The 22009-nt window shown below is 46.0% G+C and overlaps 1 protein-coding gene across 3 annotated transcripts in view; it reads right to left on the minus strand.

The window, feature by feature from the left end:
• GLIPR1 (GLI pathogenesis related 1) overlaps positions 1-22009 on the minus strand; it is a 37313-nt gene that overhangs the window by 9304 nt on the left and 6000 nt on the right. The window contains exons 1-3 of one of the 3 annotated variants that reach the window (XM_084795133.1): positions 11983-12104; positions 8723-9160; positions 4419-4658 (exon numbers count right to left, since the gene is read on the minus strand). In XM_084795133.1, coding sequence (XP_084651259.1) covers positions 4419-4658; positions 8723-8896 — 414 coding nt within the window. In that variant the 5' untranslated portion in view covers positions 8897-9160; positions 11983-12104. Of the gene's footprint in view, positions 1-4418; positions 4659-8722; positions 9161-9448; positions 9630-11982; positions 12105-22009 lie in introns of those variants that run through there. The other 2 variants (XM_084795134.1, XM_084795132.1) reach the window with 2 other exon arrangements.

A 22009-nucleotide genomic window follows, 5' to 3' on the forward strand; every position in this document is an offset into this window, starting at 1 on the left:
GCAAATGGAGGTGTTTAACAATAAAGGGTTGTTTGTTTGTTTGTTTGTTTGTTTGTTTTGAGACAAGCTATTCTCTGGGTAGCCTTGGATCTCCTGGAATTCACTCTGCAGACCATGCTGGCCTCAAACTCAGAGATTCACCTACCTCTGCCTCCTGAGTGCTAGGATTAAGGGCGTGCACCACCACCACCCAGCTACAAGCTCCTTTTTTCAGTGAAACATCCTATATCCTACCACTTTACTTCCCTGATTCCCATAAATGACGTGTCTCATCTTTACTAAAAATGATTAGTATCAAAGACTACAGGAAACCTTTGAGGAGCTAATGAGTTTGTCTTGAAGACAAACCAACCATCAAACATCTTTTACAGTGATAGAGAAATCACATTTTATTTTTTAAAATATATTTTATTAATTTATTCATATTACATCTAAATTGTTATCCCATCCCTTGTATCCTCCTATTCCTCCCTTACACCCATCAGAATGGCTAAGACCAAAAACTCAAGCGACATCACATGCTGGCAAGGATGTGGAGAGAGAGGAACACTCCTTCATTGCTGATGGGAATGTAAACTAGTACAGCCACTTTGGAAATCTGTCTGGCGCTATCTCAGAAAACTGGGAATAAGGCTTCCTCAAGACCCAGCTATTCCACTCCTTGGAATATACCCAGAAGATGCTGCAGCACACAACAAGAACATTTGCTCAACCATGTTCATAGCAGCCTTATTCATAATAGCCAGAACATGAAGACAGCCTAAGTGTCCCTCAGTAGAAGAATGGATAAAGAAACTATGGTACATTTACAGTATGGAATACTACTTAGCTATTAAAAACAAGGAATTCCAGAAATTTGTGGACAAGTGGATTGAACTAGAAATGTTCATAATGAGTGAGTTAATCCATAAACAGAAAGAGTCAAATGGTATATACTCACTTATATCTGGACACTAGCCCAAGGGGCATGTCCCATGAAAGTCTTCACTTACCAGGAAAGTGGAACAGAGGGGAAGACTTCCTATTGGGCATGTCCCATGAAAGTCTTCACTTACCAGAAAAGTGGGACAGAGGGGAAGACTTCCTATTGGGACTATAGATGAGAGAAGCAAGGGAAAATGGGGAAATAGAAGGATCCACAGGGTCCTAGAAATCTACAAGAACAACATTATGACAGGCAGATCTGGGCCCAGGGGTGTCTGCTCAAACTATGGCACTAGCCAAGGACAATACATGCAGTAAACTTTGAACCCCTAACCAGATCTAGCCAATGGACAGGACATTCTCCACAGTTGACTTACACACGAACTCTGGTGCCCCATATTTGACCATGTCCCCTGGATTGGGAGGCCTGGTGGCACTCAGAGGAAGGATAGCAGGCTACCAAGAAGAGACTTGATACTCTAAGAGCGTATACAGGCAGAGGAGTTCCCCCTCAGTCACAGACATAGGGGAGGGGAGTAGGGAAGAGAAATCACATTTTAAAATTAAAAATTTTGAGCCAGGCGTGGTGGCGCACGCCTTTAATCCCAGCACTTGGGAAGCAGAGGCAGGCAGATCGCTGTGAGTTCGAGTCCAGCCTGGTCTACAAAGGGAGTCCAGGACAGCCAAGGCTACACAGAGAAACCTTGTCTCGAAAAAACCTAAATAAATAAATAAATAAATAAATAACATTTTTTACCATAATCATCAAGCCATTTTGTACCAAGAATTGGGCTAAATAGATGGGCACAACGGTGAGTGATCTGGAGGGTAGCAGGAATCTTCAAAGTGTAGACAGAGGTGGTCGTTGGACTGTTACATGGAGCTCTGATCACTCTCAATGGTTCTAAGACATGGCATAGGACCATTCTCTGAGGAAGGGAGGTTGAGCTGGAGCTGTATCTGTCTTTGAAGCATCATCTGTGTGAACTCGAGGTGGAGAAGACACATTCACAGAACTGCAACAAAATAATGGCCAGTCTGGCTGCAGCAAAGAAGTCAAGCTTACTTTAGAAACATTATCACGCTGTGGTGGTTTGGAAAAAAAATGGCCCCAATAAGCTCCTAGGATTGATGCTCTTAGGAGGTGTATTTTTGTTGGAGTTGCTGTGGCCTGCAGGTGGGCTCTAGGGTTTCAAATGTTCAATCCAGGCCCAGTGTCACTCTCTTCATGCTGCCTAATGATCCTGATGTAGAACTCTCAGCTTCTTCTCCAGCACCGTGTCTACTGCACACTGCCATGTTTCCAGTCATGCTAAAAGGAAGCTAAGCCAGCCCCAGTGAAATGCCCTCCATCATAAGAGTTGCTGTGGTCACTGCAGCAGCTGTTCATAGCAATAAAACCTACCTGAGACCCACTCACTGGGGACAGCATAGAGGGAGGGGAAAAGGGTGAGTGGTGGACGGAATCTGAGCTTCCCTCAGGCCTGGTGGGACAAGGGACATGGTGACATGGGTAGGGACATGGTGACATGGGTAGGGACATGGTGACATGGGTAGGAGCACCTGCCTTATATAGACTGACTTTATCTTGGTTTGGGAGCTGGAAGAGTCTACAAAGGTTGTTCCTAGAGTCTCAGAGACAAGGAGCAGTGCCTTTCTTTAGCTAGAGACAGACTTTTCTCCATGATTGAAAAGGACTGTTCCCCAAGGACCAGCTCTCTAAATATATTAAGTCAAGAATCTCAAGCAGGGTACTCGACTCTAGTCTAGATAGGCAGGGGAAGTGGCTTGGGCCGGTGTTTTGTTGAGACACTGAACATCGTAGGGCCAACATGACACTTGTACTTGAACTTTCCAACTTTTGCTTCATCTTGATGATTTTTATTTTTTTCCATTTGTGACTGATTTTACCCAGAATATTCTCCATAAGATGCAGAATTCTGCGCCCATGTCAGACTTACTAAGTGAGAAACAGTGGTGGTATTCTTTTTAAAGATCTTTTTATTTTATGTAGATCAGTGCCCTACTTGCATGTACACCTTCATGCCAGAAGAGGGCACCAGATCACATTACAGATGGTTGTGAGCCACCAGGTGGTTCCTGGGAATTGAACTCAGGACCTCTGGAAGAACGGACAGTGCTCTTAACCACTGAGCCATCTTCCTCAGTCCCAGGGGTGGTGCTCTTACACCTGCATTTCAGTAACTCCCTCCACATGCTGCGACTTCCATGCCACCAGTTACACTTGCCTTAGCTCACTTAGTGTTTTGTTCACTCTCTTGGTTTTTCAGCACTTTGATAACGTTGCCAAGTTTCTTAATTCTTATGTCTCCTGTACTTTTTCAGAAATGTGCAGATGTCGGCTAGCATCCATGGTATGCTATAGGTGTTGTGTTAGCTTGTCAGTCACTTGTTAAGGACAGCAGGACACAGCTGGGAATGGCTTCTGGTTCTCAGAAGAGCTCTCCCTGATTTGGGGAGTCACATGTGTGCATGGCTAGTGCATAACTATCCAGTCAAGGGCTCACACTTTGTCCCACACAGTAAGTGATGTGGCAGGTAGTTCTTGAAAATGGAGTTTGTTGAATTTGAAAAGAAAGAGACTCCAGTATAAATTAACCACAGGCATAGGTGTACAGTGGATATGAACGAGCCTGGTATTTTAATTGGATTTTAAGTAGCTGAGCATGCAAAAATAGGTAGCAGTCAGAACACAATTCACTTTATAACAGACTTGTTACCCAGACTTGTATCCCTCACCCCAGGGAGTCAGACCCAGAAGAGTAAATTCAAGTTCATGTCATGTAGACTTCAGACCACAGAAACTCCCCCAAATTCGTAAATCCCCCCCCCCCTTTACATCTAGGAAAAATAGAAAAGCCATTCTCTGGGTCAAGAGAAAACGAATTTTCAAAATCATATCTATCTCCCATATAGACATGAAACTGAATTAGTGGTCCTAACCTCTTCAGTAGACTACCATGTTCTGTCTTCCCTGCAGAAGAGGGACCTTGTCATGGGAGAACATCCGGGAACTCCTGAGTTGGAGAGGATGGAACACCCTGACAACCACTTGGTCAGTGAGCACAGAGTTTACCTTTCTAAGCTGTAAGACTCATTCAGGTCCTTACCACAAACCTGTCAGGGAGCGTCTCCCATCTATCCATCAACAAACTGAGTTAGAGAGATGACCGTAAATGTTCCCCTAGAGCCACGTAGTTAGTGAGAAGAGAGTTCAAGTTCACTTTATCAGATATATTGCGAGGCTTTAATGAATATATAATGTATGCACGTGATCTCGCACGAGTATCTCGTACGGCCTAGCCTGATGGCTCTTGCATATGGTAACTAATGACTATGTAACTAATGACTCCAAGTATGTTTTCCTCTCATAACTATCATACTAGCTCACTATTTTCCCAACACCAAGTTCAGTTCTTTCTTCACCTTTAAATGGCGGTTTCAAGGGACTCTATAGGGACTTACTTACTTACCTGAGTGTAATGGCCACAGACATGGGTGCATCTCATAGTGTTGAATTCATAGTATTTGATTTCATCGTACCAGGATTTGATGGCTGAATATGGTGAAAAGAGGGATAAAGATCCGGTCCAGAGATTCTCTCCCAGCACGGTGAAGTTTGGGTGTAGCCCCGAGCCCAGCTGTGGGTTGTGTTGAAATTGACAAGTCTGCGTCCATGCTTTTGCAATTTGGGCTAGTTTTGGGTCCCAAGACTGAAACGTAAACAACATAGGAGTCAAGGAAGAAATCTCTTACTCAAAATTGTAAGAGTGTTATTAATAACACAAGGCTGTCCCTCGCCCTCCCGCCCTCATTCAGATCTGTAGGCCTCACTGGCTTACTACTCTGAGGCAAGGTCCCAGTCCCTTCTGGCTGGGACTGAAAGTGGCAAATGAGGTGTGATGACAAGAATCCAGAATGGAGCCGTTGTCTATCATGCTAACTAGGTCGAGAATGGTGTCTTCCGTTTCTGTTGCTGTGAAACACTATGAAGAAAATGCAAGTTGAGGAGGAGAAGGGCTTATTCAGTGTACACTTCCACACTGCTGTTCATCACACCAAAGGAAGTCAGGACAGGAACTCAGACAGGGCAGGATCCTGGAGGCAGGAGCTGATGCAGAGACCATGGAGGGGTGCTGCTGACTGGCTTTGCCCCCAGAACAAGCTTGTTTTCTTATAGAACCCAGGACCACCAGCCCAAGGATGGCACCACCTGTACTGGGAAGAGCTCTCCCCCCCACCCCGAGTTGATCACTAATTGAGAAAATGCCTTACAGCTGGATCTCGTGGAGGCATTTTCCCCTCCTGAGACTTCTTCCTCTCTGATGACTCTAGAGTGTGTCAAGCTGGCACAGAATCAGCCAGTACAAATAAGAAGAATCAGGTCAGAAAGTGACCAGGAGAGAAGCAGAAATGCCCACGTCTGCAGGTGATGCCCTGGGAGACAAGCAAATCCAGTGATGCAGAAGGGCAATTAAAAAAATCAGCATCCTACCAAGATGAGACTTGATAGCCTATGACCATATAGTGGGGGAGGAGGTGGTCCCCTGGGTCATAAACCTAGGGAAAGGGAATAGGGTGGAAGCGGGAGGGAGGGAAGAATGGGAGGATATACAAGTGATGTGATAACAACTGAGTTGTAATCTGAATAAATTAAGAAAATAAAAATATAAATAAATACTCAAGATGCTTTTATACAAAAAAAAATTAGCATCCAATACATGCTAGCCTTTGTGTAAAGTAGTAGTGGGAAAGAAAAAAAAAAAGAATCTCCAGAATTTCATTCCTCCAGCAATAAGATATGCAAGGATAATCCTTACCAAGGGGATGAAAAATGTCTACAAAGAAAACTGTGAAAGTCACAAGTAGGTTATAGAAAATATAAAGTTGGGCTAATAATGTTTATTATTAAACATCCTATAATTATGGCAGTATTATCTAACCTCCTGTCATAATCAATAAAATACATAAACGCCAGTTTCATTTTATAATAATACTTATTTTACTTGGGGCTGGGGCAGATATTTCCACCTATGCTATTTCATTATTTCCTTGCCCCCATTCACATGCCATCTGCTTTATTAATCATTTCTGTCTGGGCTACCTCCCATGCATAAGTCCATAAATACTGGCTTATACTCCTATCCTGGCCACTTTTCTCCATGAGGATTCAATTCTCCCAGGATACATGGTTCTTTACCTATACCATGGCTCCTGGTACCCACCCCCTCATGATCTTTCTGCCTCCAGAGTCCGAGAACCGCAGCCCTGCCCCCATACTTCTACTCTGTCCAGGTGAAGCCTTTTATCCAGTCAATCAGGAATAATTTCTCAGGCAAGGTTACAAATGTCATTTTGGGGTACATGTCTGCTCATAAAAGACCACAAGCTGACCTCAGGGAGTAAAATAACTTAACAATCAAATACAAGGCACCAGACCATGCTGTTATGACACACTAAAGACATACTGGGGACAATGCTAGAGCAGGGAGCAGTGGTTCTCAACCTGTGGGTCGTGACCTCCCTTGGCAAACCTCTCTCTTTATGTATTAACATTACGATTCATAATGTAGCAACATTACAGTTATGAAGTTGCAATGAAAATATGGTTGGGGTCATAACAACATTATGTATTAAAGGGTTGCAGCATTAGGAAGGCTGAGACCCACTGGTGGAAGAAGCCATTCATACTCATGGACTTGGGGTTGTCAAATGGCAGGACCACTGAAAGATGCTGACAGACTCATTTCACTCCTAACCCTTTCTTCTTAGAGCTAGAGAAAAGCATCTGACAGTTCACACAGAAGCACAAAGGCTCCATAGGCCGAAGGGCTTCTGAGCAAAAAATAACAGTGCTAGAGGAACTGTCAACCTGGACTTCAAAAATAGGGTGCGGGTCAGAAAAGAGAAGAGCAGTATTGGCATCGAGACAGACAAAGGGCACTAATGGAAGAGGACTTTAGAAAAATGGTGCTGAGGAAACCGGCTGTGCACACACAGAAGCACGGAACCAGCTTCTTGCAACGTATAAGAGACAAGTCAGGATGTATTACAAATCCTAATATGAGACCTGAAACCACCACAGCCAAATGTCTCAATTTTACCTCACCTTTTCCTATCTGTAGCTTTTATTTTGTTCTCTTCTGCCCGATTACTTTGGCTAAGATTTCAGTATACGGAGTATAGGCAACATTTAAGAACTGGCAGGTGAGACTGCACCAACTCTAAACCATGGGCACAGTGAAAGCTAACATTTCTGGAGTGAAGGGACAGCCTGAAGAATGGGAGAGAAATTGGGAGCGATGATACACGCCTTTAATCCAACACTGAAGGTGCAGTCAGGCAGATCTCTTGAGTTCGAGGCCAGCCTCACCTACACATCAAATTCCAGGTTAGCCAGGACTGGTGAGACTCTCTCAGGTGACACACACTTGTAATCCCAGCACTTGGCAGGCAGAGGCAGACATATCTCTGTCAGTTCGAGGCCAGCCTGGTCCTCAGAGTGAGTTCCAAGACAGCCAAGGCTACACAGAGAAACCCTATCTTCGGAAAAGAAAGAAAAGGAGAGAGAGAAAGAGAGAGAGAGAGAGAGAGAGAGAGAGAGAGAGAGAGAAACACAGAGAGAGAGAAAGAAAGGAAAAGAAAAGATGTCCTAGCTACTCATCCATCCACAGATTAATACCCAAAATATATGAAGAGCTAAATGCTAACAGGATAACAAATCCAACAACCAACAAATGAGCTGAACAGAGTCCTTCAGAGAAGCGTAGCTCAATATCCTTAGCCATTAGGGAAATGCAAACAAAAAGTACATTAATATGTGGCTGGAGAAAAGGCCCTTACATGCTGCTGATAGGAACGTAAATTAGTTCAGCCACTTTGGAAACCAGTATCACCCCCCCAAAAAAACAAAACAAAACAAAAAAACCACACACACATACACAAGACTATCACGTGATTCAGCTATAACATTTTTGGGCATGCACCTACAGGGATGGGAGCCAGCACACTCTGAAGATATCTACATACCCCCATTTTTATCGTGGTACTATTTACAGTCTCTGAGCTGTGGAGTACATCCAGTGGTCCACAGACAGCGTATGTGGGTGGGTGTGTATGTGTGTACATAAGCATACTGTGGAGCATTGTTCAGCACAGAGGACAATGACACCATCTGCAGGAAAATAGATGGGATTGGAGATCATCACGGAAGTCAAAGACAGCAGATGAAGAGCACATAAAAGCAGAAGGACAAAGGGACCAGAGAGAGAGGGCCGAAAGGGCAATGCTATGCGTGTATGCGTGTCATCAAAGCACTTGTGTGACATTATCATGAGTCACCATAATTGTGTACAACACACAACAATTAAAAAGAAAACACAACTTAAGGCACAAAAAGAAACCTCACAAATATTAGCGGGGGTGGGGGGGGTGGGGGGATGGGGGGGGAGGGGAGTGGCAAAAGGAAGTCTGCTTGCTGCTCCCGGCTGGGGAGAGAACTGTACAGAAATAACTGATTAACACCTGTGGCATTGCTTAAGGCAGCGTTGGGACGGGCTTCACTGTGTGGGCTGTGTGTGGGCTCCGAGCGCACTCTGTTTATTGCACACATGAATTACAAGCAAAAACAAACCAACTAAAAAGCCTAAACAAAACAACAAATCCCCCTCAAAACAAACAAACAAAAAGAACCCCAATCAGGAGTACCTAGAATTCAGACTCAAATTAAAGCAATGTCTGACTGACCTGCGCTACAGATGTTGCTTAGTGCACTCACCATGTACAGCATGTTCCTGGCCTTCGGGTACACTTTGGACCGAAGTCGGTTGTGAATGTGAACACATTCCTTGATGAATTCCTCGGTTGTTATATTTGGCAAAGTACTTTCGGTATACGAAGAACTGGAAACAGAAGAAGCCATCCAGACTGTCACAGCAAGGACGACCAGCATGACCCCTCTGGCTGCACCTAGACTCCAAGAGCCTCAGGATTCTGACAGAGCGTGTGGTTCTCTCAGGCTGCGGACTGTTTCTTCCGTGTTGGAGATTGAATCCAGGGTCACTTGTGCCAGGCAAGTGCTTTGCCACTGAACTACCTCTTCTGCACGCGCTTCATTTAATTTTTGTTGTTGTTGTTGTTGTTTTGTTTTTCTTTCTTTCTTTCTTTCTTGTGTGGCCAGCTTCACAAAAGTACAGTCAACTTCAGCTTGGAAAGCCTGAAAGCAGAACATGAAATCGTCATGAAATGTACTCCTTGGGGTTTCTCCATATATGGATTACAGCTCATTTTATTCTTAACCCTGTCTCGTCATTGCCTCTCAGCGACGCTGCACCTAGAAACCAGGAATCCTTCTCTGGCGAAGTCAGGCTCTGAGCTGAGAGGTATCCCCTGTGGGATTTCTGCATTCTTTCAAAGTAAGAGTATTAGTCAGCGTTCTCTAAAAGGAAAAGAACGGGCATGACAGAAAATACATATTAAAGGGGGATTTATAAGATTGGTTTACAGGATGTGGTCTCAGTGGACCAACAACGGCCAGGCCAAGTTGCTCAGTTCCCTGAGGCAGGGTGTCTCGTCAATCTAACGCGGGAGTTGGAGCCTGGTCTCCGCTTTAAGCTTGAATCCCGAGGAAGCGGGAATGTCTATCCCCAACCAAGCAACAGGATGAGGAGCATCCCAGCAAGAGTGAGGTAGCAGGCAGGCAAATCCCCCCTTCTCCCCATCCTTTGCTGTGGCGGGAGGGAGGGTGCGGGGGGGGGGGTGCCACCAGAAGGTGTGGCTCAGACTTAGGGTGGGTCATCCTGCTTCCAAAGATCTGATGAGCTTCCCCGCGCGCCCCTCCCTCTTGCCCCCGCCCAGGAGTGAGCACAGCTGGTTTTTTTGGTTTTTTGTTTTTTTTTTTGTTTTTTGTTTTGCCAATTCCAGATGTAGCCAATTTGACAGCTGAGAGGATCACCGCAAGTCTCCACCCACAAGATTTGCATATGTTTTTGTAAAACTTTTTGTTGGGATCATGCCTGCCAGCTGTGGTGGAGACATGCCACTCCCTCATTTATCAATCGGTGCCTGAGTGAGCGCCTCGAACAGGCTAATTTCCTATCCAGACAGGAGTGGGAAAGTTGAAATTACAACCTACACACATTGATAATAATCAACTCAATCGACCAGGGTATTTGCTAACAAACTTGCCAGAATCAGCACTATACGCATTGGGGCCATTATTAACTAAAATAAAGGGTTCTAGAACACAGAAAGCAATATCAAAAGTTTTATCTGAAGAGAAACAGTTATTAAGTTATTAAAACAGTTGATAACTGACCAATGACTAATGACCAAAACACAACTGGACAAAGGTGGGGTGACTTCCAGGGCAGAATAATTAACAGTGGCGGTGTAAGACGTCACAATGTTTAGCATGGTGCCCAATTAAAAACCTATGAATTGTTTAATTCTACAAGTTTCTATGTAATACTTATAGGCGGTGTTTGATCACGAGTAATTGAAGCTGCAGAAAGTAAAGCCATGAGTAAGAGGTGGCTGCTCTATGTGGTTAAACAGCATGACTTTATGCACATGTCAAAGGCGGAAGTGTGTGGCATATGGACACAGGCCTGCATGGTGAAGGAGGGAGGGAGGGGGGTTGTTTTAGTTTAATCTCTGTTTGTGACTAGCAACTAGCTGTGAGACCTTGGGCGGCTTAGCATACATACTCTCTAAGTTCTTAGAAGCCTATTAAGTGAGGCCAATGGGGTGTCTCTCTGTCTCCTTGATCACAGAGGGTTGGGAGGATCAAGTGAACCTTAACTAAGTACCTTAAGCCCCCACTGTGTATATTAGGCTTAATGATATAAAGCTAAGAGCTATCAAGAGTCTAACCATAAGTGGGGTGAAGGGAATAAGATTAAGAGCGATTCCAGTAAAGGCTGTGACCTGAGTGGCATGCGCAGAAAGGTGCAGGAGAGAGTAAGCACGGGGGTTCTCAGCCTTGCTAACGCTGCGACCCTTTAATACAGCTCTGTATGCTGTCGTGACCCCCAAACGTAACGTCATTGTCATTGCTTCTTCATGACTGTAACTTTGTTACTATTATGAATTGTAAATATTTTTGGAGATAGACGTTTGCCAGAAGGGTCAGGACACACAGGCTAAGAAATATAATCTAGCATTTAAGTTTTTTGTTTTTTGATGGTGTGTGTATGTGTGTGAGAACAGAGTCAGATAGGTGAAGAGTAGGTGAAAAACAGGAAGCTTATGGCAGCCCTACGATTGCTACATAGCAAACGGCTTTGCTAGACACACTCAGGTATAATCTCAAAATTTTGTCTAGGAGGCTGTTTCTAGAGCACGGCTTTCTAACATATCAATAAAGGCGAAACGTTTTCTAGGCTGAGGCTTGGGCAATGTTTGAATCTCTGTGGTAACACCACCAGGGAGGCAGTTCTTCCTCATACACAGGCCTGGACCTGTCTGTCCTCTTCCATCTTCTTGGTCAGCTAGCTACACTATCTGGGATTTGAACATAGAACAAGAGATAAAAGCCCACAAGGGAGCAAATTTAGTGCTTGAGCACCCCAGTTGCACATGCAACTCCCAAGAGTGAACATTATCACTGTGACATTTGCCCTAGTTTTCATTATGTTGCCTCGCTAAACCATGGAGGGAGCCGGGGTGTGGTGGCTCACGCTTTTGATTCCAGCACTCGGGAGGCGGAGGCAGGCAGATCGCTGTGAGTTCACGGCCAGCCTGGTCTACAAAGCAAGTCCAGGACAGCCAAGGCTACACAGAGAGATTCTGTCTCACAACAACCAAAATTGGAGGGAAAACAACTTGGGGAAGGGAAGACAGGCCTATTTGGTTTATAACTTCATACCACACCCATCAGGTTGGGAAGGAAGGGCAGTAACTGAAAAAGAGAACCAGGAGACAGGAACCAAAGCTGAGTCCAGAACCCCCAGGCCAACCCAGTGCCCAGGGCTGCACTGCCACAGCAGGATGGACCCTCCCACAGAAATTAGGAATCAAAAATAAGCTCCCACAGACCTGCCAACAGACCAATCTGATGCATGCGACTTCTTAAGGCTCTCTCTTCGCAGGTGACTCTAGTATGTCTCAAATTGACACAAATCTAGCTAGCACAATACCAACCCGATGAACTGATGCTTTCTCTGGTCTCCTAGGACTAGTCTTCACAAAGGAAATGGCCAGCAGAGGCCTTTTTTTTTTTTTTAACATACAGAGCAATTTAACGCCTCAGTCTCCCTACCCCCATCCTCTCAATTCAAACTACATTTCTGCAGCCAAAGCCCAGAGGTGGTTTACCACAGAACAGCGGAAACGAACGCCCTCAGTTTCACTTCTCAGAAGAGTTACAAGTGTTTGAGTAACTTCTCCACTGTCTTCAGTCTTTGCCACAGTAGCATTTTAGCAATTTCTTTTCTTTTCTTTCTCTCTTTCTCTTTTCTCTCTCTCTTTTTAAACAGTGGAGATACACTACCTTTTGTAATAAGAAAAATAAACACTGCTTTAGAGGATCATATGCAAGTTAGCACACGGACACAGCATGATAAACCTGTACACAGACACAAGGGTATCAGGACTACCCATATTGTTATTTTCACTGTGTGAGAGGGTTACCGTCTCTGAGTCTGGGAACATTTAGACTTTAAAAGACAGATCTTTGTGAGTTTGAGGCCAGCCTGGTCTACAAAGCGAGTCCAGGACAGCCAAGGCTACACAGAGAAACTCTGTCTTGAAAAACCAAAAAAAGAAAAAAAAGGAAGAAAAAAAAAAGCCTCTTGTACAGAGCTTCTCAACCTGTGGGTCATGGCCCAATTTGGAGTCAAATGACCCTTTCACAGGCGTCACCTAAGACCGTAGGAAATATTAGAGATTTACATTATGATTCAAGAGTAGCAAAAACATAGTCATGAAGTAGCAATAACAAAAAAAATGGTATTATGGTTGGGGATCACCACAGCATGAGGAACTGCGTTACAGGGACAAGAAGGTTGACCACCTCTGCCCTAAGACTGGTTTTTGTTTTTGATTTTTTCCAGTTTCCACGACCATCTGCCAGCTCCCTATTCTCTCTTAACCAAGTACCACTTCAACGTGGCTAGCTCATCTTATTTATAAGCAGGAATTTTGGCTTTAGAGTTTTTCATTTGATAGAGGTCCTTACTCTTCTAGCCTAGGCTGGCCACAGATTTGTAATCCTCCTGCCTTAGCCTTTCAAGTGCTGAGATTATAGGCATCAGCTACCTCACCTGGCTTCTAACTGTTGTTTTGAGACAAGGGTTCTCTACTTAGTAGTCTCGGTTGTCCTATAACTTGCTAAACAGACTAGGCTGGTCTCGAACTCACAGAGATCCACCTCCTGCCTGCTTCCCAGTGCTGGGATTGAAGGCGTGCTACCATGCCCAGCAAGATTCTCTAGCATGCTGCTGTTGTTTTAGCCATGAGTACATGCACATTTGAACACACATGTATGTGTTCTAAAAAATAGAGACTGTACATTTGAAGATCTGATTGAGGCCATAATTTTAAGAGTTTTGTATCATTTTTTTTATAACCACAACTTCATAAGAATGCTATTGGTTATTATGGTTATTATGACTTCATAAATACTTCATGGGATGGGGCTGGAGAGATGGCTCAGAGGTTAAGAGCACTGTTAGCTCTTCCAAAGGTCTTGAGTTCAATTCCCAGAAACCACATGGTGGCTTACAACCATCTATAATGAGATCTGGTGCCCTCTTCTGGTGTGAAGATATACATGCAGGCAGAACACTATATACATACATATGTGTATGTGTGTGTGTGTGTGTGTGTGTGTGTGTGTGTGTGTGTCTGTGTGTGTAATAAATAAATAAATCTTAAAAAGAATACTTCATGGGTTATATTTTCTACAAGTGAATGCACCATAATTTGCATACAATTACATATATATGAATATTCAGATTTCTTTAATTTTTTTCCTAAATAATGCTGTGGAAATCTTTAGAGTGAATTATGTGTGATTATCTTTAGAAATTATGCTAATTTATATTAGTAGCATATTACTATCAGGATGACTTTTAATTAATTTATTCAGATTACATCTCAATTATTATCCCATCCCGTGTATCTTCCTTTTCCTCCCTCCCTTCTGCTTTCACTCTATTTCCCTCCCCTATGTCTGTGACTGAGGGGGACCTCCTCCCCCACTATATGGTCATAGCCTATCAAGTGTCATCCTGGTAGCCTGCTTATCCTTTCTCTGAGTGCCACCAGGCCTCCCCACCAAGGGGAAGTGGTCAAATATGGGATCAGGATGACTTTTTAAAACTTTATTTTTATTTATGTGCATTAGTTTTTGCCTGCATGTGTGTCTATGTGAGGCTGTCAGCTCTTGCAGTTACAGACTATTGTGAGCTGCCATGTGGGTGCTGGAAATTAAGGCCAGGTCCTCTGGAAGAGCAGTCAGTGCTCTTAACTACTGAGCCATCTCTCCAGCCCCAGGATGACTTCTCATCTTAATAATAGACAATAACGAAACTTAAGCACATGTCTGATTTTTCATGTTGTTAGATAACACTAGAGTGGGATGATACTGAAAGAGGCCAGGACAGATTTTATTTGGCAGCAACTAAAGGAAAAGAAATCTCACTACAGAACTGGGCTCAATTCCAAATATAATATAGATAGTGGAAGGCATGAGGGGGCAGCAGATTACTGTTAAAACTGAGTTAACACTGCTAGTGACAAGACAGGAGGTTCAGATATCAAGATAGGAGAGACGAGACACCCTCTAAGCTGCCACAAGAGCAGTTTTGCTAAAACTGGTCTATGCTAGTCTAACAAAAGGTCAAAGGTCAAGGCCTAGAGCAGAAGAGTGCTCAGCGTTTCCTCACTAGTTTATTCATAGTCTCCACAATATTCTGTGCTTCCTCCTTTATTCCTTTCACACGCCAGGTTTTTAGCTTACCACTTCCTCAACTTTAGCTCATCTTGGCGTATAGTTTTTTTTTTTTCCCAAAGCTGCATCTGAACTGGAGCTTCCATATTTGCCCTTAATAACCCATGCCAGGAGCAACTCTGCCCACACAGTAATGGCTTTAAAAACTGACTTTTGAAGATAATTGTTATCAGCCAGGTTTTTCATCGCAGCGACAAATTTCCCAGGAGGAAACTTTAAGGAAGGAGAGGCTTCACCCCTTTTTGTTTATTTTGGTCTGAGGGAGACCTTACAGCCCAGCTAATGACCTTTAGGAGGTCACCAGTCATTGTTACAGGATGGTGGTATATTTGAGAATCACTATTGTCCAAGTGTTTCAGGACAACAGTTATTCTGGACCGGCCAAATTCCCAAGGAAAGGGGGCCTCGCGATGGCCTGAGCCTGCTAGAGGATCGATGCTCAATCTTACCACGCCTATGGTCTGTCCTCCCACCAAGGACCGACTGACGTCTGATAACCGAGACTTATTCGATCGCTCCGTCTCTGACTTACCAGGCACTATCGCGGGTCAGGTCAAGGTGGGCTCAGGCCAAAAGATATAGGGGAGGGCTTGCACAGGTTTACTAAAGGCACCGAGGGCACAACCAGGCTCGCCATCCAGCATTTTGCATCCTCAGGAACTGCAAAGGCTGCCCATAGTTAGCCGACTGAGGCGTAGGTGAAATCTCCTGGATGGAAATAGAAGTCTCATTTGGGTCCTCAGTCTCCAGGCAGTGGTAGTGAACCTGGATATTCTTGGTGGCAGCTTCAACCTGACTTTTAACAAACCCTGTAAGACGGTTTAAAGTCCATGGGCCAAAGGATAATAGAAGGAGAACACCAACGAGGGGCCCGAGCAGGGTGGGGAGAATAGTAGTAAGCCAGGGGGAGGCAAGGTTAGGGTTAGGGAAATTCCCCCTTCCAGAAAATTTAAAAATGAGTCGGGGTCATGAATAGTAAAACGGGGAAGAAGAATAACAAGGACACACCAGTCTTTGGAGGAAAGGAAGGTAGGGGCATAGACGATCGAGGTTAAACCAGAGGAACAAGCAAAATGGGTGTTATTTGGCGCGGGAATGTAGGTGAGGGAGAGGTCGGGAGTGACAGTCTGGGCGCAAACGTCCCTGAGGGGAAGAGGAGGGAGTATATGGGGACCCAGGAGGCAAGTACCTATGCCGGAAACGGACTGGAGGGTAATGCGATTGTCGGGAGCTAAGCTGGTGAGGGTGGGGTAACATTAGTAAAGAGCAAGGTGGAAAGAAGAGCAATACCCTCGTCAAAGGGCGGGGAGGGGGAGAAACACATCCAACATTCAGGAAATGACAAGGAGGAGTCATTTTTCAAGGCCCATATGGAGGCATTTGCCAACTGGAGAATGACATCAGCCGAACTGGGGGGGGGGGGGGGAGGCCCACGGGGAGGGTAGGTCGGAAGGGAGGGGGTGAAATGGACCGAAGGAGGACGTTCGAGGGGGTGGGCGGGGAGGGAGGCATGGGGGTGGCGGGTTTAGGTGGGGGGCCAGGAGCAGGAACGGGAACAGGATGATGGAAAATATGATTAGGCCCAACCACTGCAGTGCCCTTATTGGGTACCTCTTTCAGGAGGTGTAACCTGAACGTAAGTCCAAAATCGTACTCTGATTTATAAACACGGAGGCCCCATTCAAATCCACGACCCATCCAAATGGCTCGTTTACCGGGCTCAGTGAAGCGAATGGTCAGGGGGTTGCACCAGCCATTGGTGAGTGAACGAGCTGCATTGTAAAGGTCTTTAACGGCCTCACCATAGGGCTGAGGATGAACCCAGGAATCGACAGTGATGTAGTCCCAAGAAGAGGATGGCTTCCAGTACGTGTCGCCAGTGGTCTCACACCCCCAAGAGGCACAGTAAAAATCTTGGGTCCCACCACAGCGGTGGTTATCAGGACAGGGCCGATGAGAGGGTCCCGGGCAAACATAGAGTCCTCCGGCCCAAGCAATCCCATCCTGGTGTAAGGTTTTGTGGAGCATGATGTGCTCCAGGTCATTACGGCAGCCGGGACTGGGACCACCAACCGAGCGAGAGAAAGGGGGCGTCTCCTCGGGAGCCTTAGATTGTTTAGTAGGCCAAAAGATGTCTTCCACGCCCCAAGAAGAGGGGCCTCCCAGGGCCAGGGCACAGAGGTCAACCTGTAAATCGGGCCACTGGGGGTTAATGCCCTGAGAGGAGGAGGAATTAACAATATCTTCCGCTTGGTTAATAATGACCCAGGTAAAGTTATAGATTGTATAAGGCTGAGGTTGGCGCAGGAATGCGGCGAGAATCACTTCAGGAAGGCAGAGGCAAAGGAGCGACGCGGTGAGTAGCAACATGATGAATCGGCGGTATCTTTTTTATCCTAAAAAAGAGCACAATTACATCTTTTCCTCAGGGGCATTCCCTGGGGGAGGGGGGTTAAAAGGTTTGATTAGGCGCTCAGGTAAGCAGCGCGCATTTTGTTCTTTTTGATCATAAATGCAGGCATGACCTTTGCCCCAAATAAGGACTGGGTCGGGTCCATGCCATTGGTGGGTCAGTGGATCCTTCCACAGAGCCTTGGCATAGGTGGAGGAGGTGGAAGAGTGCCAAAGGCTATCGGCCGCCGAATGGCCAAGATCATTCTTTTGTAGAAAATTTAGGACGAACAATGCATGATTGAGAAGCAGGCGAGGCCCTGCTGTAGAGGGATATAGGATTCCTTTGGAAAACTGTAATTTATTAAGCATTGCTTTAAGTGTCTGGTGGGCCCTCTCGACAATTCCTTGTCCTTGGGGATTGTAAGGTATCCCCGTAACATGTTTAATCTGCAGTTGGGCACAAAAGGACTTGAAGGCAGAGCTTGTATACCCAGGGCCGTTATCAGTCTTTAAGGTAAAGGGTTTGGGGGCAACAGTAAGGCAATACAAAACATGATCAATAACATCTCTAGTAGCCTCTCCAGCGTGCGGAGAGGCGCAAATAAATCCACTAAAAGTATCTATAGACACATGAATATACTTAAGTTTCTTAAAAGAGGAGAAATGAGTAACATCCATTTGCCAGACCTGTCCAGGCATGAGGCCACGAGGATTGACTCCATATGTGGCTCGGGAAGAAAGGTGACACATGCCTGGCATTCTTTAACAATAGCCCGGGCTTGTTCCCGAGTGATGGAGAACATGTGGCGAAGGCTTTGGGAATTAAGGTGGTGGAGGGCGTGAGCCTCCCTGGCCATAGCAACGGGGTCGCTGGTGGATGGAACGGCCAGCCCTGAAAGCAGGGGGCGCGTGGCTGAGTCCACCTGGGCATTAAGTGTAGTCAAAGGCCCTGGCAGGGTAGAGTGAGCGCGAATATGACCAACGAAAAAAGGCTGAGAGCGCAAAAGAATAAGCTGTTGGATACAGGAGAAGAGAGGGGAGGCATTAGTAGCAGGCTTAATACGAGGAACCGTCTCGAGGAGTGGAACAGAGGACGCGACATAGGCACTATCAGTATATAGATTAAAGGGAGTATGGGGAAGCAATGTAAAGGCGTGTGCGACAGCTTCCAGCTCAACAAGCTGAGCAGAGGTATGGGGGGTTTGTTTTTGCAGGATAGCTCCGTCCACAGAGAGGGCAGCGACCCCGGTAGAGGAACCATCAGTAAAAACCAGGGAAGCTTGGGGGAGGGGTCTGGAGCGGGTGACTCTCGGGAAGATGACAGGTTGTCGCTGCAGGAATTGAATTAGTTTATCTGGGGGATAATGATTATCTAATAGGCCGCAAAAAGAAATACAGGAGACCGCCCAATCATCTGAATTTTGAAAAAGCCACCTTATTTGTGTGGCCGAGTAAGGCGTGATAATAGAGTGAGGGTCCCTTCCGAAGAGCCTGGTGGCCGCTTCCCGCCCCTGCCGAATGAGAGACGCAACCAGAGTGGGATAAGTAGGAAGGACCTTAGTGGAGGAGGAGGGGAGATGAAGCCAAAAAAGAGGGGCCCGTTGCCAGAGCAGTCCTGTGGGGGCAAAGAGGGAAGGAAAAATTATGAGCGCGAAAGGCTGGGTAGGGTCAGGGGCCGTTCCACCACCTTTCTGTTCTCCCTCCGAACCTGAGGAATCATGCTCACTATCAGAATCTACAAGGGCCGCGGACGACTGGGAGGGTGTAGGGGCAGGTGGCTCTCCCGAAGCAGCGCCTGAATCAGTGGCCTCAGTTTTCACCTCAGTTTTCGCCCAAGACCGGGTAAAATAAACGGGGCTGTGGAGGAAAAGCGCGTTGTTAAAAGTGAAAGCCGTTGTTGAAGTTGAAGAATCTTCGTCACATGGGAGATCTGGTGTTGGAGATGGGCCTCCGTCTGGCAAAAGCAGTTTGGGAGGGAACAAGATGGCGGGAGCCGGGAGGCAGGGTAGGGTTTAGTAAGGGGAGGGGGAAGAGTGAGTAAGGTAGAGGAGGAAAAGGTTGGCGCCGCGCGGAGGAGGCCATCATCGGAATGATATCGAGCAGCCTCCTCCTCAAGGGTGGCAGCAGCATCCGGATCCAAGGGCTCATCTGGGGCCTGAGAAAGGAAAATGGCGGAATGGCGGGAGGCGCATGAAGGGGTGGCCGACGGAGGGGGAACAGGAGAGGCTGGCGGACCGGACCGGACAGAGGGTGCCCTTTTTGGGGGAAAAACAGGGGCACAAAGTGGTGAACACCCACGTTCCATAGCGGAAATGGGGTCCTCATAGGTGGGAGGAAGCGACGGATAAAGACGGCGGGGGGAAGGGGAAGGGTTGGACGCAGGCGCAGGGGAAGGATTTTTTAAGGGCTCCGAGGATGTAGGAGGGACAGAATCGGGGGGCATGTCAATGAGCGTAAGAGAGGAACCCTGCAAAGAGGAACAGGAAGGAACACGAGAAGGAAGGAGAGATTCGCGCAGGCAGAATTCAGCCACGGAGAGGAGCTGCCTGTGTCCGCTTTTGTTTTCGCCGGACTCAATTATGTCCTGTATAAGGCCCCAATAAGAAAAAATACTGTTCGACACCGCTGCATGACCATCTTTTTTAATAAGTGCATTAAGCTCACGCCCCACCTTTTGCCACTTTTCAGAATGAATAGTAGGTCCATCAATCATGAACCAGGGACAGGTCTGGTCAATAAAAACAAAAAACTCAATCAAATGTTTCTTTTTTACCCTAATACCCCTCTCTCTGAGTACGTCCTTTAAGCCTCTTATGAACTTTGCTTCCTTGGACAGCAAATGGCCCATTCTTGAGATATGCGAACGGATGACTCACCTAATGACGAAGCCAGCTGGGCGAACTCGGCTGGTCATGAAAAATCCTGTGGACCAGTCCCTTAATCCGTTCGGGGAGAAACCCGCACCTCGAGTCCCACGTGGGGCGCCAGATAACTAGTCCACGTAACTAGTCCACCAACCAGTCCAGCTGGTCAGATATTGGGGGGCCGAGGGGGGTCGCAACCTGTGGTTAAAGATATGGGCGAGAGAGACGCAGGGCTCAAGCGAACAGTAGCTAGTCAAGAGCCGTTTATTGAGGGTGGGGGCAGGCTTTTTAAAACCTGCTTTAGGGAGGGCGGGGTAAGCGGGGAGAGTAAATGGAAAAGTACAAAATCTTCTGGGGTTGAGCCCCGGGAACATTTGCAAGGGGAGGGGTCTTCCTAGGTGAGACAAAGCAGGATGTCTCTGTGGTTATCTCAGGATCGGATCGCTCTCTTCTCAGGGCTAAGCCGGATGCCTTGCATGCCTAATGAGTGGCCCAGCAGGATGTTTGCTGCAGATGCTGAATGGGTGGGAGTCAGCCACAGGCCATTTGGTCCCTGGCAGAGGCTTGTTTTAGTTTAGCTTTTCAGTCCTTGGTGGTTTCTAGGTTTGGGTAAGGCACCGCAGGATGTATACAGGGTAAAGAAACAGTGCTGCATATGTCATCGCAATGAAAAGCAGAAAACAAGGAGGGAAGTCAGGAGACAAAAATGTACCCTTCCCGAACATGGCACCAATGACCTCCTTCCTTCCTCTAACTAGGCCACCTCCTACTTTTTATATCCTAATAATTTCTTATGAACTACTAAGTTTCCCAGAGCCTATCAACTGGCAGTCACACACATCCCCCCACCCCCCAGTGCATGAGCCTGCGGGGACATTTCTTTTTCAAACTATCATAATGCTGAGGTGGAATACTTCTACACCCTTAAACTCTCAAACGTGTCTATAATTGTTACAAACTTATTATAGACTTTCCGTAGCACTGGTGTGTTTCAGATATTTACAGAGTTCATGTCCTCTTGGCGCTATTTGAAACTGAAATATGAGGAACTCAGATCACATAAACATTAGAGGTTTCCCATCTTTCTGTATGAAGAGAATGTGTGCTCTGCCAAGCTTCTCCAGAGAGTCTGGAGACATACGCCTCAGCAGCTACATTACTGGACCCTACAAAAAGAGCATTGCACAGATGGAAAGCTGTACAGGAAAATCAGCTCTCCTATGGAATGGCTGAGAGCTGTTGTGACGTTACCATGGTAACAAAACTTCCTCTCTGGCTCTTAAAACTTGCATCTTTTCAGATGTTTGGATTTGATCCTGAGAATAACAGGTGTATCGTAGAATTCCTGACTGACTTAAAAGGGGCAAGAAAAAAAAAAACGGGGGGGGGGGGAGTGACAAGTCACTGTGACCCATGACCTTATAGTTTTTTCATGACACTACAGCCTAGCATATTCTGTTAATGTTTACTTCCCTATGCCCCTGGAATTGCATAGGTGCATTACATTTTGGTGCTTCTTGCTGCTATCTTGCTAAGCTTAATTTTTAAAAAACTTTTCTCTTCGGCAATTTTTTAAAAAATTTTTTATTTATGTATTATTATGTATACGGTGCTCTGCCTGCAGGTACATCTACAGACCAGAGGAAGGCATCAGATCACATTATAGATGTTTGTGAGCCACCATGTGGTTGCTGGGAATTGAACTCAGGACCTCTAGAAAAGCAATCAGTGCACTTAACCTCTAAGCCATCTCTCTCCAGCTCCTAAGCTTAATTTTTAATTTTATTTTACTTTATTGGGATGTGGTCTCCCATAGCTTAAACTGGCCTTGAACCTGGTCTGTAGCCAAGGA

This window comes from Acomys minous, assembly GCF_964271855.1.
Source record: "Acomys minous genome assembly, chromosome: 9".
NCBI lineage: Eukaryota > Metazoa > Chordata > Mammalia > Rodentia > Muridae > Acomys > Acomys minous.